General features: G+C 28.0%; 1 protein-coding gene across 1 annotated transcript in view; it reads left to right on the forward strand.

Moving 5' to 3' along the window:
• LOC120427555 (probable G-protein coupled receptor B0563.6) overlaps positions 1-16,869 on the forward strand; it is a 42,208-nt gene extending 25,339 nt beyond the window's left edge. The window contains exons 3-8 of the mRNA XM_039592431.2: positions 9,693-9,842; positions 9,959-10,203; positions 10,293-10,485; positions 15,950-16,044; positions 16,115-16,267; positions 16,323-16,869. Coding sequence (XP_039448365.1) covers positions 9,693-9,842; positions 9,959-10,203; positions 10,293-10,485; positions 15,950-16,044; positions 16,115-16,267; positions 16,323-16,721 — 1,235 coding nt within the window. The 3' untranslated portion in view covers positions 16,722-16,869. The remainder of the gene's footprint in view (positions 1-9,692; positions 9,843-9,958; positions 10,204-10,292; positions 10,486-15,949; positions 16,045-16,114; positions 16,268-16,322) is intronic.
• The last annotated feature ends 167 nt before the right edge of the window (positions 16,870-17,036 follow it).

Consider the following 17,036-nt stretch of genomic DNA (forward strand, 5'->3'; position numbering starts at 1 on the left):
TTTAAGAATTTTAAGAATATTAAGAATTTTAAGAATTTTAAAAATTTTAAGAATTTTAAGAATTTTAAGAATTTTAAGAATTTTAAGAATTTTAAGTATTTTAAGAATTTTAAGAATTTTAAGAATTTTAAGAATTTTAAAAATTTTAAGAATTTTAAGAATTTTAAGAATTTTAAGAATTTTAAGAATTTTAAGAATTTTAAGAATTTTAAGAATTTTAAGAATTTTAAGAATTTTAAGAATTTTAAGAATTTTAAGAATTTTAAGAATTTTAAGAATTTTAAGAATTTTAAGAATTTTAAGAATTTTAAGAATTTTAAGAATTTTAAGAATTTTAAAAATTTTAAGAATTTTAAGAATTTTAAGAATTTTAAGAATTTTAAGAATTTTAAGAATTTTAAGAATTTTAAGAATTTTAAGAATTTTAAGAATTTTAAGAATTTTAAGAATTTTAAGAATTTTAAGAATTTTAAGAATTTTAAGAATTTTAAGAATTTTAAGAATTTTAAGAATTTTAAGAATTTTAAGAATTTTAAGAATTTTAAGAATTTTAAGAATTTTAAGAATTTTAAGAATTTTAAGAATTTTAAGAATTTTAAGAATTTTAAGAATTTAAGAATTTTAAGAATTTTAAGAATTTTAAGAATTTTAAGAGTTTTAAGTATTTTAAGAATTTTAAGAATTTTAAGAATTTTAAGAATTTTAAGAATTTTAAGAATTTTAAGAATTTTAAGAATTTTAAGAATTTTAAGAATTTTAAGAATTTTAAGAATTTTAAGAATTTTAAGAATTTTAAGAATTTTAAGAATTTTAAGAATTTTAAGAATTTTAAGAATTTTAAGAATTTTAAGAATTTTAAGAATTTTAAGAATTTTAAGAATTTTAAGAATTTTAAGAATTTTAAGAATTTTAAGAATTTTAAGAATTTTAAGAATTTTAAGAATTTTAAGAATTTTAAGAATTTTAAGAATTTTAAGAATTTTAAGAATTTTAAGAATTTTAAGAATTTTAAGAATTTTAAGAATTTTAAGAATTTTAAGAATTTTAAGAATTTTAAGAATTTTAAGAATTTTAAGAATTTTAAGAATTTTAAGAATTTTAAGAATTTTAAGAATTTTAAGAATTTTAAGAATTTTAAGAATTTTAAGAATTTTAAGAATTTTAAGAATTTTAAGAATTTTAAGAATTTTAAGAATTTTAAGAATTTTAAGAATTTTAAGAATTTTAAGAATTTTAAGAATTTTAAGAATTTTAAGAATTTTAAGAATTTTAAGAATTTTAAGAATTTTAAGAATTTTAAGAATTTTAAGAATTTTAAGAATTTTAAGAATTTTAAGAATTTTAAGAATTTTAAGAATTTTAAGAATTTTAAGAATTTTAAGAATTTTAAGAATTTTAAGAATATTAAGAATTTTAAGAATTTTAAAAATTTTAAGAATTTTAAGAATTTTAAGAATTTTAAGAATTTTAAGAATTTTAAGTATTTTAAGAATTTTAAGAATTTTAAGAATTTTAAGAATTTTAAAAATTTTAAGAATTTTAAGAATTTTAAGAATTTTAAGAATTTTAAGAATTTTAAGAATTTTAAGAATTTTAAGAATTTTAAGAATTTTAAGAATTTTAAGAATTTTAAGAATTTTAAGAATTTTAAGAATTTTAAGAATTTTAAGAATTTTAAGAATTTTAAGAATTTTAAGAATTTTAAGAATTTTAAGAATTTTAAGAATTTTAAAAATTTTAAGAATTTTAAGAATTTTAAAAAATTTAAGAATTTTAAGAATTTTAAGAATTTTAAGAATTTTAAGAATTTTAAGAATTTTAAGAATTTTAAGAATTTTAAGAATTTTAAGAATTTTAAGAATTTTAAGAATTTTAAGAATTTTAAGAATTTAAGAATTTTAAGAATTTTAAGAGTTTTAAGAATTTTAAGAATTTTAAGAATTTTAAGAATTTTAAGAATTTTAAGAATTTTAAGAATTTTAAGAATTTTAAGAATTTTAAGAATTTTAAGAATTTTAAGAATTTTAAGAATTTTAAGAATTTTAAGAATTTTAAGAATTTTAAGAATTTTAAGAATTTTAAGAATTTTAAGAATTTTAAGAATTTTAAGAATTTTAAGAATTTTAAGAATTTTAAGAATTTTAAGAATTTTAAGAATTTTAAGAATTTTAAGAATTTTAAGAATTTTAAGAATTTTAAGAATTTTAAGAATTTTAAGAATTTTAAGAATTTTAAGAATTTTAAGAATTTTAAGAATTTTAAGAATTTTAAGAATTTTAAGAATTTTAAGAATTTTAAGAATTTTAAGAATTTTAAGAATTTTAAGAATTTTAAGAATTTTAAGAATTTTAAGAATTTTAAGAATTTTAAGAATTTTAAGAATTTTAAGAATTTTAAGAATTTTAAGAATTTTAAGAATTTTAAGAATTTTAAGAATTTTAAGAATTTTAAGACTTTTACTTGTTGTTAAACTCTGAGTAAAAATTACCCAAATCTGACGTTTGACCTCCAAACTCACTCCCAAGTAAGTTTGGGTTTGACGAAACTGAGTGATCTTGAAAAACAAAGTTGAATGAAAGTATTGCCAACCGTTCAAAGTTCACCAAGCTTCCTTTGATGTCTGGATTTCTGCGGAAATTTTCCACGCCGGCTTCGATTCCGCAACGCAATTGTTTTGCATCGTTCATATTTTTAGCAATTCTCTTATTCACCGAAGGGTCTTTGTCGAACGAGCAGGGAAACCCACATCATTTCTTGATGTCTGGAGTTTGAAATTTCCATTCCAGCTTCCGACGTGTGCAGCAGCACTGATTGAGGTGGGATTGTAGCCACAAAAGAAAAAAAAATACCGAGCTAAGGCTTCGCCCTCTTTTGTGGGGGTGATTTTTTCCGGGAAAACCCTCAAAGGAAGTGAACGAAACGAACATTGACTGAGGTTGTTGGCCACTGTTTTGACGGTTAGGAGGGGTTTTTAGTAAAGGGGCTAAGGCTAATTTATTTTGAGATTGTTTTTTTTTGTGATATTTGAATAAATTTTCAAGTAAAAAAAAGGCCAAATTTTTTTATCAGAATACGTTTTAAATATAATAACTTGAGTTAGGCCCTTTTGATTTACAAAGTTTTTTGGCAAAAGCATTTCTGTTTGACAGTAACGATTGCAGTTAAATAAACAGTTCAAATTTGAGATATCAATTGCGACGTCAAAAATGAAAGCGGAAAATTCCAAATTTAATCAAATTACGCCTCTTCTTTTCAATGGAATCACCAAAGTCAACAAAAATTTGTGCTCATACTGAACTTGCTGAAAAGTACCCACAAAAACGTGACCCAATTTTCTTGAAAGAAAAAAAAACCCACGGCCATTCCGAGTGTCTAAAGAAAGTGGCACGACCATATTTTTCATCGACGAGACAATATCAATTACGCAAAGCAGCAGCAGTACAGAGCGGAATCGCTAGTTCGAAAACTCATTCATTTCGAACGTACTCTCAGCTGTCAGATTTGAGTGAATTTCACTCAGTTTTCGATGAATTCGATGCGTCAAAATTACTCAAATCTGACAGATGTCCCATTTACTCATTTCTGCGTAGGTTTGGATTTGACAAGCACGTGGTTTTGTACTTCTGACAGCTGCCAGACAACTAGTGAGTTCGGATCCAGTTCGACTCGAATCAGCGAATCTCCGCTGTAGTAGGCTGCTTAAAATTCCGGTCGCACCGTCATTTTTCAAAATCAGTTGGTTTTTCTTACTTGGCGTGCCTACTGTGATGATGACTGTTGTGTCATGCGGGACCTGCTTTTTTTTGCGGGTGCAAAAAATGTGCGTGTGTTTTTAAGGTTATGTGTGAGGAAAATTTGGCGCTGGCGCCGGTTTAGTCGGCACACTTTTTTTTTGACAGTTGTCACCGGAAAACACAACTGCTGGTTGAAGAGCAAAAGATTTTTTTTTTTTAATTAAATATTTTTTTAATTTCCTTTCTTTCACAGTTTTCGAAAAAAAAATATTTTTTTTTCGAGAATTGTCATTGAACGCATTAACAAATGAGTTGTTTTTTATTATTTTTTTTCTGAGTAATCAACTGAAATAATTTAGTTTTAAATATCAAGGCCGGTTCAAAAATTGTACCCCTGAAAGTCTGATTGGATCGCCCTACTACTTTACTGAAGAATATTACACTCAGCAAATTCCATCGGAAGTGGACAAGAGGAAACAAAAAGAGTAAAAGTAATTTGATTACCCTCAATTATCACGCTTCTTACCCACTTCATCGATGGGTAAATTGTACCCCTACTTGTAAACAGCGGGAGAGTGGAACCGTAAAACAGTGATTGATTGCGACAATTTCCTCAGCTGGTGCAGTGGTGGAGATAGTGTTGGAAAATATGGCGTCCAGTGGAATTTATTTACGAGCTCGAAAACTCGCGCAACAAATTATGGTTGGCTTTGGCGTGTGAAACCAATGTCCACCCTTCGGGCTTGGTTTGGTGGGGAAATTTACGACCCAAAAGGGCTAATCTGGGCACGGGAGTGGTCCCAATTGTTGACTTCTGTCATTTTTTATTTTAGCGTGTAGTGTAATGTCAAATTTCGCTGACAGCTTGAAATTTTCACGCAACTGTCAAAACTAGGGTCAGTGCCCTTTCTTGTCCAACGTATGTTTATTATTTTTATTAGGCCACAGGCAATAAGATGTCCGATGATACGGCGTCCACCTCCTTCTTGCTTTGACAGTCGGTCGAGACGGCGATGATGATCACAGCAGGCGGCTGGCAGCTGTCACTTGCTACACGCTAAACGTAACGAGCCTTGTAGTGCAAGATGGCGACACTGTTGAAGGGGGGAAATTTGATTACGTTTTTTTTTTTTTGTTCGTTCGTTTCATTTTTATTGAACACAAATATTTACCGTCTGCTGCTGGATGGAGATCTCGAGTTTTCCTTTTTGAAGGTTGCAAGACAACACGGCTCACATGGTGGTAAAAGTGACATGTCGAGCGATTTAAAGTAAGAAAAACATCCAACTTTCAAGATGGCGTCCAACCTGTCAAACAATAAAACGCAATTTTCAGCAAAAGAAACAATCATCGTGTACGTTTACGTCAGTGTTCTTGCAATCAAGCAGGCTGCAAAGAGAAAAGGGTAAAAGTCAAGGCTGACTTGATTATTGACTTGGAAGGATCTGGTAGCTTGATTGAGCTAGGAACTTCTAACGAATAGTGCATGCTTTTTGGTGCGTTACTCGCACCTGTGACCTCCTTTTTTGGCAAGGATTTAATTTTGTTGAAGTTTATTCTTGAATTTATTTACATTTGGAATACTATTTTTAATAATTTATTATTTTATTGGAAAAAAAAAACAAAGCAATCTACTACTCTTAAAATTGCTTACAAATACTAAACATTAGTGATAAGTATATTATTTCAAATTAGTGTGTACACAAAAGCTCCATCGATCTGTCACTTTACACTAATATTCAAAGCGACACAACTTTTTTTTTGTTATGAAACTGAAACAGACGAATACTGATATGACTTCAAGCAAACCGGATAAGCGAAAAACAAAACAAAAATCTCTAGGGAGAAAAAACAAAAAAGGATAACAAACGGACGCGTGGGTAATTTATGAATATTTACAATGATAAATGTAGTGGTGTGGTGGTGGCGTCGCGACGTTGTTACTACTGTTTCACTGACAGTTTCATTGATATCAACGACGCCACCACCCCATCGAGACCCACTCTACCCTCCTTCTCTAGTTTTGTTTATTTTTATTGGGTTCTGTTGATTGAGCTGGAAGGATTCTAGAGCGTCCATTGACATTTTTTTAGGGGAAAATAGAAGAAAATTCAAAAAATTCTCAAAATTCCCAAATATATCAAAATTTTCAATATTCTCAAACTTTTCAATGTTTCCAAATTCTCAATTTTTTTAAAATTCTCAAAATTTTAAAATTCTTAAAATTGTTAAACTTTTCAAAATTCTCAACATTTTCAAAATTCTCAAATTTTTAAAATTCTCAAAATTCTCAAAATTCTCAAAATTGTCAAAATTTTCAAAATTTTCAAAATTGTCAACATTTACAAAATTTACAAAATTTACAAAATTTACAAAATTTACAAAATTTACAAAATTTACAAAATTTACAAAATTTACAAAATTTACAAAATTTACAAAATTTACAAAATTTACAAAATTTACAAAATTTACAAAATTTACAAAATTTACAAAATTTACAAAATTTACAAAATTTACAAAATTTACAAAATTTACAAAATTCACAAAATTTACAAAATTAAATAAAGTGAGTTTTACAAATTTTGTCAATTTCGACATTTTTGACATTTTTGACATTTTTGACATTTTTGACATTTTTGACATTTTTTGACATTTTTGAAATTTTTGAAATTTTTGAAATTTTTGAAATTTTTGACATTTTTGACATTTTTGTCATTTTTGACATTTTTGACATTTTTGACATTTTTGACATTTTTGACATTTTTGACATTTTTGACATTTTTGACATTTTTGACATTTTTGACATTTTTGACATTTTTGACATTTTTGACATTTTTAAAATTTTTGAAATTTTTGAAATTTTTGAAATTTTTGATTTTTTTGACATTTTTGACATTTTTGACATTTTTGTCATTTTTGACATTTTTGTCATTTTTGACATTTTTGACATTTTTGACATTTTTGACATTTTTGACATTTTTGACAATTTTGACAATTTTGACAATTTTGACAATTTTGACAATTTTGACATTTTTGACAATTTTGACAATTTTGACAATTTTGACAATTTTGACAATTTTGACAATTTTGACAATTTTGACAATTTTGACAATTTTGACAATTTTGACAATTTTGACAATTTTGACAATTTTGACAATTTTGACAATTTTGACAATTTTGACAATTTTGACAATTTTGACAATTTTGACAATTTTGACAATTTTGACAATTTTGACAATTTTGACAATTTTGACAATTTTGACAATTTTGACAATTTTGACAATTTTGACAATTTTGACAATTTTGACAATTTTGACAATTATGACAATTTTGACAATTTTGACAATTTTGACAATTTTGACAATTTTGACAATTTTGACAATTTTGACAATTTTGACAATTTTGACAATTTTGACAATTTTGACAATTTTGACAATTTTGACAATTTTGACAATTTTGACAATATTGACAATTTTGACAATTTTGACAATTTTGACAATTTTGACAATTTTGACAATTTTGACAATTTTGACAATTTTGACAATTTTGACAATTTTGACAATTTTGACAATTTTGACAATTTTGACAATTTTGACAATTTTGACAATTTTGACAATTTTGACAATTTTGACAATTTTGACAATAAGGCTTTCTAGTCAGAAATTTACCAATACATTCAAAGTATGTTTACATTACAGCTGGACGTTTGTTTGCATCAGGTTTCCTATCTCTTTCTAGCAAAAGTTTTTTGTCAGGCGACTTCTAGCTGGTTTTTTTGACTGGCCGCCCGATATGTCAGAAAACATACTTCACAGGGCAGTGACAGCTCGAGCTCGATCAATGTTTGCATCAGGACACTGTGACGAGAAGTTCGTCATTTTTGGGTTAAATTATATTTTTTTCACTGGGCCTAGAAAGCCTTATTTTGACAATTTTGACAATTTTGACAATTTTGACAATTTTGACAATTTTGACAATTTTGACAATTTTGACAATTTTGACAATTTTGACAATTTTGAAAATTTTGACAATTTTGACAATTTTGACAATTTTGACAATTTTGACAATTTTGACAATTTTGACAATTTTGACAATTTTGACAATTTTGACAATTTTGACAATTTTGACAATTTTGACAATTTTGACAATTTTGACAATTTTGACAATTTTGACAATTTTGACAATTTTGACAATTTTGACAATTTTGACAATTTTGACAATTTTGACAATTTTGACAATTTTGACAATTTTGACAATTTTGACAATTTTGACAATTTTGACAATTTTGACAATTTTGACAATTTTGACAATTTTGACAATTTTGACAATTTTGACAATTTTGACAATTTTGACAATTTTGACAATTTTGACAATTTTGACAATTTTGACAATTTTGACAATTTTGACAATTTTGACAATTTTGACAATTTTGACATTTTTGACAATTTTGACAATTTTGACAATTTTGACAATTTTGACAATTTTGACAATTTTGACAATTTTGACAATTTTGACAATTTTGACAATTTTGACAATTTTGACAATTTTGACAATTTTGACAATTTTGACAATTTTGACAATTTTGACAATTTTGACAATTTTGACAATTTTGACAATTTTGACAATTTTGACATTTTTGACAATTTTGACAATTTTGACAATTTTGACAATTTTGACAGTTTTGACAATTTTGACGGTTTTGACAATTTTGACGGTTTTGACAGTTTTGACGGTTTCGACTATTTTGACAATTTTGACAATTTTGACAATTTTGACAATTTTGACAATTTTGACAATTTTGACAATTTTGACAATTTTGACAATTTTGACAATTTTGACAATTTTGACAATTTTGACATTTTTGACAATTTTGACAATTTTGACAATTTTGACAATTTTGACAATTTTGACAATTTTGACAATTTTGACAATTTTGACAATTTTGACAATTTTGACAATTTTGACAATTTTGACAATTTTGACAATTTTGACAATTTTGACAATTTTGACAATTTTGACAATTTTGACAATTTTGACAATTTTGACAATTTTGACAATTTTGACAATTTTGACAATTTTGACAATTTTGACAATTTTGACAATTTTGACAATTTTGACAATTTTGACAATTTTGACATTTTTGACAATTTTGACAATTTTGACAATTTTGACAATTTTGACAATTTTGACAATTTTGACAATTTTGACAATTTTGACAATTTTGACAATTTTGACAATTTTGACAATTTTGACAATTTTGACAATTTTGACAATTTTGACAATTTTGACAATTTTGACAATTTTGACAATTTTGACAATTTTGACAATTTTGACAATTTTGACATTTTTGACAATTTTGACAATTTTGACAATTTTGACAATTTTGACAATTTTGACAATTTTGACAATTTTGACAATTTTGACAATTTTGACAATTTTGACAATTTTGACAATTTTGACAATTTTGACAATTTTGACAATTTTGACAATTTTGACAATTTTGACAATTTTGACAATTTTGACAATTTTGACAATTGTAAATGTCAAAATTGACAATTCAACTCTTTTAAGAGATGTCAAAACCCCACAAATTTCGACTTATTTTCCTTCTCTACTCTAGTAGAAACTCATAAAAAGCAAGATGATAAGCCCCATCGTTTTTGCGAGAGTAGGTGTCGAGAGCAAATAACAGTCCGCCGCCATGAAAATATGAATTCACGGAATTCGTGGAATCGGATTATCACGCGGAATCGAATTGATTAGCTGTCGTTTTTGCGCACTAGACGCTCCTTGTTTGGGTTCTATTTCCTCCTTCTTCATTTTCTGTGATTACAGATTGAGGTTAGGAATTGGGCCTCCATTAATCATAATTTGTTTGCGGTGCGGGGAGATTATTAGGAGCCAATTTGCGGATCCATTTCAAGCTTTGTTTTGTTTTGTTTACCTTCGTTCTTGCAGGCTACTCGGCGGCCGCCCTGCTCGCCATCATCTTTGCGATTCCGTTCGGCATGCGGATGCTGATCCACCGGGACTCGGGCCGGTGGCGCAACTTTGGGACGGCCTTCTACCACGCCCACCTGGAGCTGTTCCTCGGGAATGGGTGTCTGGGTAAGAAGCGTTTTGATTTGAATTAAGCGTGCACGAGTGACGTTTTCAAGCTGTCACTCGTACACGCTTGTTGGCGTTTGTTTATGTTTACTTAAATTTTGACACTTGTTTTTCAGGGGTCGGCGTCATCATGCTGCTGGTGCTGACGATCGAGCGGTACGTGTCGGTGTGCCACCCGGGCCACATCCGGCGCATCTGTCCGCCCCGCGTCACCGTTGTGCTCATCCCGGTGCTCACCTTTCTGATCTACCTGCCGTCGGTGCTGCGCGGCGAGATCGTCAAATGTGTCTTACAATCCGATGGAACAATAATGTATCATAAGCGCGATAATATGAAGTTTTTAGACTCGTTGTTTTACTCGGTAAGCTTTGACGTTTGACAGTTGACAGTTGAACTGCCAAGGTTAGTCAACATGAAGGTAACGAAACGTCACAATTTTTCCGTTCACAGATTTACAAGGTGATATTGGAGATCGTGTTCAAGCTGGCGCCGACGGTGCTAATCGCCGGCTTCAACCTAAGGATAATGATCGTGTACCGTCGTACCTGTGATAAGCGCCGCCGCATGACGCTGTCCCGGATCAACACCAAGGACGAGGATCCGCGGAAGTTTGCCGAGGAGCGGCGGCTCATGATGCTTCTTGGTAAGACTGACCCAATGCCCGGTAGCACCAATGACCAACTGACCATAGTTTGTTTTTTCAAAATTGTCAAAATTGTCAAAAATATGGAAATTTCTGTCAATATTTGTTTATTTTTTCTGTTTTGTAAATTTATTTTTTAAATTTTGTCTGTTGTAGTCTTTTTTGTTGATTCTATAATATTTTTGTTTTGTACAACTTTATAAATTTTTGTCAATTGGGTCCTAAAATTAAATTTGATTCATTCATCAATTATGTAAATTTTATCATTTAAGTTTTTATTTGTTCTATCAACTTTATATTTTTTTCAATTATGGGTATTTTTTCACAGATTGAATAATTTGTGTTTCATAATTTTAATATTGTTTACCTGATTCAGTATTTTTTTTTATTAATTCCAATTTTTTCAGTTTTTAAAATTCTATCCAGCGAAAAAAAAAATTCGCAGTTCTTAATTTTACTATTTTTATTATTTTTTTATTAAATTCTAATCAAAATTTTAATATAAAAAAATAATTTAGTTTTATTCAATATAATTTTTTTTTATTGATTTTAAATTAAGATTTTATTGATTTTCAATTAAATTCAATTTCAATTGAATAAGAATTCTATTTAATTGAATTTTAAATTCAATTTAAAATTTTAGTTCAATTAAATAAATTTATATTCTATTTTCATTCAAATCCTATTCAATTTTTATTTAATTTAAATTTAAAATTCATACAATTTTTATTATTTTTTTTTAGTTTTTATTCAATTTCATTTTTTTCAATTTTAAATTCAGTTCTGATTCAATTTAATTAATTTTTTATTCAATTTATTTCAATTTTAATTGAATTTTCATTCAATTTCAATTCAATTTTAATTCTATTTCAATTGAAATTTAAATTCTAATACAATTTAATTAAATTTAGATTCAATTTTAATTCAAATTTTATTAAATTTTTATTCATTTTTTATTAATTTTTTATTTAATTTTTATTTTATTTTCATACAATTTTTATATTTTTTAAGTTTTTATTCAATTTCAATTTTTATTTAAATTTAAAATCAATTTTAAATTAAATTTACAATTAAATTTTGATTAAACTTTAATGAAATTTTAAATTCAATTTAAAATTCAATTCTTACTCAATATAATTAATTTTTTATTCAATTCCCGGATAAAAAAATACCATTTGATTACCATATTGGATCATACAATGACACTTTGAGAAATGGTAACTATTTGTGAAATCGTTTTTCAATTTCCCAAAATTAAAATTTAACTATATTAAACTATTTGTGAACTGTTTGATTTAAGGTTACTTTTTGCCAAATAGTACTTAAACCATTTATTTACCATACAACAAACATTTTTTTGACGAAAATAGTACTGAGTTTTTTAAGGTTACCATTGCTAACCACCCTTATGCCAGATGGTTAAACCATTTGTGAGATAGTAAAAATTCATGCCAACCATATAGGGGAAATATGCCCATTTTAATCACACTAAGCCGTTCGACCAATTCTCATTACTTTTGCCGTTTTCTGCTATTAAATCAACATTTTCAGCCGTATCAACAATGGAGAGTTGCTTGCTCACTTTTGTTTGATCTATTTATTACTTTGGAACAGTCAAAAACACTTTATGAAAGCTGTAAATCATGATCAAAGTGCTGATAGGCCGATAATAGAAATAGGCTGAGAAAGGGTATAGTTCCCCTAAATACCATTTCTAAAATAGTAGTCAAACATTTTTGGAAATGGTAGTAACAATATAGTTTAAAGTTCAATTACCATATGAAAAAAAGTTTTTATATGGTACTTTCTTATGCGGGTTTTAATTAAAATTTTATTAATTTTTTGTAAAATTTTTATTCAATTGTTATTGAATTTTTACTAAATTTTAAATAAATTTTAATTTAATTTTTATTAACTTTTCATTCATTTTATCTAGTTTTAATTTAATTTCAATTTATAATGAAATTTTTATTCAAAATATTTTTTATTTAAATAAATTTTTTATTGATTTTTATTTTATTTTTCATTACATTTTAATAACATTTTTTTTTAAATTTCATTCAATTTCAATTCAACTTAATATTCTAATTCAATTTAATTTGAAATTCAATTTAAAATTCAAATTGAATTTGAATAATTTTATATTCAATTTTAATTAAAATCTTATTTAATTTTTATTAATTTTTTATTAAATTTTCTTACAATTTTTTTGAGTTTTTATTTAATTTCAATTTTTAATTAAATTTTTATTTAATTTCAATTTAATTTTAATAAAACTTTAATGAAATTTTAAATTTAATTTGAAATTCAATTCTGATTCAATTTAATTCAATTTTGAATCGAATTTTATTATTTTTGTTAATTTTTTATTTAATTTTGATTCAATTTTTTATTCTATTTTAATTCAATTTTTATTCAATTGTTATTGATTTTTTTTTTCAATTTTAAATAAATTTTTATTTATTTTTTATTCAATTTTCATTAATTTTTTTAATTAACTTTAATTATATTTAAAATTCAATTTAAAATCAATTTGAAATCAAGTTAATGCAATTTTTATAAAATTTTATTCTATTTTTATTCAATTTCTATCCAATTTTAAATTAATATTTTATTTAATTTTTATTCAAGTTTTAATCATTTTTTCTTATTTTTTATAAATTTTTTATTAATTTTTATTAAATTTTGTTCACTTTGTCAATTTTTCCAACTTTGTATTTTTTTATTTTTTTTATTTTGTAAATTTTGTCTAATTTGTATTTTTTTTCAATTACGATTTTTTTCAATTGTGACAATTTTATCAATTTAGTCAATTTAATTATTTCTTCAATATTGCAAAATTTTGTCAAATTTTATCATTTTTTTTCAAATTTTATCGATTTGTCAATTTTGACAGTTAGTCAATTTTGTTATTTTATAGAATTTTAACAATTTTGAGAATTGTGACAGTTTTGACCGATACCCTGTAGCACCAACCAACTGACCATAGTCTGACAAAATTGTCAAAATTATCAAAATTGTCAAAATTGTCAAAATTGTCAAAATTGTCAAAATTGTCAAAATTGTCAAAATTGTCAAAATTGTCAAAATTGTCAAAATTGTCAAAATTGTCCAATTTGTCAAAATTGCCAAAATTGTTATTGCCAAAATTGCCAAAATTGTCAAAATTGTCAAAATTGTCAAAATTGCCAAAATTGTCCAAGTTGTCAAAATTGTCAAAATTGTCAAAATTGTAAAAATTGACAAAATTGACAAAATTGACAAAATTGTCAAATTGTCAAAATTGTCAAAATTGTCAAAATTGTCAAAATTGTCAAAATTGTCAAAATTGTCAAAATTGTCAAAATTGCCAAAATTGTGCAAGTTGTCAAAATTGCCAAAATTTTCAAATTGTCAAAATTGCCAAAATTGCCAAAATTGTCAAAATAAGGCTTTCTAGTCAGAAATTTACCAACACATTCAAAGTATGTTTACATTACAGCTGGACGTTTGTTTCCTATCTCTTTCTAGCAATTTTTTTTTGTCAGGCGACTTCGAGCGGGTTTTTTTTGACTAGCCGCCCGATATGTCAGCAAACATACTTCGCAGGGCTGTGACAGCTCGAGCTCGGTCTTTGTTTGCATCAGGGCACTGTGACGAGAAGTTCGTCATTTTTGGGTTAAATTATATTTTTTTCACTGGGCCTAGAAAGCCTTATTGTCAAAATTGTCAAAATTGTCAAAATTGTCAAAATTGTCAAATTGTCAAAATTGTCAAAATTGTCAAAATTGTCAAAATTGTCAAAATTTTCAAAATTGTCAAAATTGTCAAAATTGTCAAAATTGCCAAAATTGTCAAAAATGTCAAAATTGCCAAAATTGTCCAAGTTGTCAAAATTGTCAAAATTGTAAAAATTGACAAAATTGACAAAATTGACAAAATTGACAAAATTGACAAAATTGACAAAATTGACAAAATTGTCAAAATTGACAAAATTGTTTTATTAATTTTTATTAAATTTTGTTCACTTTGTCAATTTTTCCAACTTTGTATTTTTTTATTTTTTTTATTTTGTAAATTTTGTCTAATTTGTATTTTTTTTCAATTACGATTTTTTTCAATTGTGACAATTTTATCAATTTAGTCAATTTAATTATTTCTTCAATATTGCAAAATTTTGTCAAATTTTATCATTTTTTTTCAAATTTTATCGATTTGTCAATTTTGACAGTTAGTCAATTTTGTTATTTTATAGAATTTTAACAATTTTGAGAATTGTGACAGTTTTGACCGATACCCTGTAGCACCAACCAACTGACCATAGTCTGACAAAATTGTCAAAATTATCAAAATTGTCAAAATTGTCAAAATTGTCAAAATTGTCAAAATTGTCAAAATTGTCAAAATTGTCAAAATTGTCAAAATTGTCAAAATTGTCCAATTTGTCAAAATTGCCAAAATTGTTATTGCCAAAATTGCCAAAATTGTCAAAATTGTCAAAATTGTCAAAATTGCCAAAATTGTCCAAGTTGTCAAAATTGTCAAAATTGTCAAAATTGTAAAAATTGACAAAATTGACAAAATTGACAAAATTGTCAAATTGTCAAAATTGTCAAAATTGTCAAAATTGTCAAAATTGTCAAAATTGTCAAAATTGTCAAAATTGTCAAAATTGCCAAAATTGTGCAAGTTGTCAAAATTGCCAAAATTTTCAAATTGTCAAAATTGCCAAAATTGCCAAAATTGTCAAAATAAGGCTTTCTAGTCAGAAATTTACCAACACATTCAAAGTATGTTTACATTACAGCTGGACGTTTGTTTCCTATCTCTTTCTAGCAATTTTTTTTTGTCAGGCGACTTCGAGCGGGTTTTTTTTGACTAGCCGCCCGATATGTCAGCAAACATACTTCGCAGGGCTGTGACAGCTCGAGCTCGGTCTTTGTTTGCATCAGGGCACTGTGACGAGAAGTTCGTCATTTTTGGGTTAAATTATATTTTTTTCACTGGGCCTAGAAAGCCTTATTGTCAAAATTGTCAAAATTGTCAAAATTGTCAAAATTGTCAAATTGTCAAAATTGTCAAAATTGTCAAAATTGTCAAAATTGTCAAAATTTTCAAAATTGTCAAAATTGTCAAAATTGTCAAAATTGCCAAAATTGTCAAAAATGTCAAAATTGCCAAAATTGTCCAAGTTGTCAAAATTGTCAAAATTGTAAAAATTGACAAAATTGACAAAATTGACAAAATTGACAAAATTGACAAAATTGACAAAATTGACAAAATTGTCAAAATTGACAAAATTGTCAAAATTGTCAAAATTGTCAAAATTGTCAAAATTGTCAAAATTGTCAACATTTTCAAAATTGTCAAAATTGTCAAAATTGTCAAAATTGTCAAAGTTGTCAAAATTGTCAAAAATTTCAAAATTGTCAAAATTTTCAAAATCGTCAAAACTAACCATCTTTTTCTGTTTGTTTTGATGTAGGCAGCACCTCGCTTCTCTTTCTGATCTGCGTCTCTCCGATGGCACTTCTCCACGTGACACTTTCGCCGGAACATCTGTCCAGCTATTCCTTCCAGGTTTGAAGCGCAGAATTTGACGTTTCTCGGGAAAGCTTGTGCTAACCTTCTTTTCTTCCTTCTCCTCCAGCTCTTCCGAGCCCTTGCCAACCTGATGGAGCTGATCAACTACTCGCTGACGTTCTACATCTACTGCCTGTTCAGCGAGGACTTCCGGAACACGCTCTTCCGGACGATCCGGTGGCCCTGGTTCGAGAAGCCGCTCTACAACCGCGGAACCGAGGTGAGTCGCTCCAAAAACAACTCTCTTCCAAACTCTCTAACCTCAAATTCCTCAGTTCCCCCTAAAGCACCCCGCGTCCGGATCGATCCTGAACGGCCACCTGCACCACCACCGCCAATCGAACGGGAAGCGCCGACTCGCGAACGGTTCCTCCCCGGCCAACGGTTCCCTCCTGCACCCCTCCTCGAACCTGCACAGTCCGCACCTGTCGCCGGCTTCCGGCTGTGGTGGCGCCGCCGACCTCCACCACCTCCAGCACCAGCTCCTTCTGACGGCCACTCCGACGACGACGATGACGACGGCCACGGCCAGCAGCACGCCCCAGCATCAGCACCATCTGCAAGTCACGTTGACGGCCGCGACCACGACGACGACGACGACCACCTCCGGCGGATCGTCGTCCGGGTTCTGTACCGGCGGGTCGAGCATCAACGGGCGATCGTCGAGCATTTGACACATTAGCCGGTCCGGGAGTGTTTCCAGTGGGGAACTTCCGGATGGGAACGGCGGCGAGTTGGTTACGGTTTTCGACGGAGGGTTTTTGGTGGATGGGGCGGGACCGGAGCCGGTTAGCGTTTGACCGGAGGGAGGAGGAGGGGGAAGAGGGGAAGGTAGATAGACCAATGATTATGTGATGAAAATGATGGGGGGATTGGGGAGGGCAAGATGGCCGATGAACTGATTTGTTTTCGTCAATTCCTTTAAGTTTCAACTTTGCAACCATAATTTCTCTTGGAACCTTATTTTGATTTCCCGGAAGCTACTGAAA

This window comes from Culex pipiens, chromosome 1 (assembly GCF_016801865.2).
Source record: "Culex pipiens pallens isolate TS chromosome 1, TS_CPP_V2, whole genome shotgun sequence".
NCBI classification, from domain to species: Eukaryota; Metazoa; Arthropoda; class Insecta; order Diptera; family Culicidae; genus Culex; species Culex pipiens.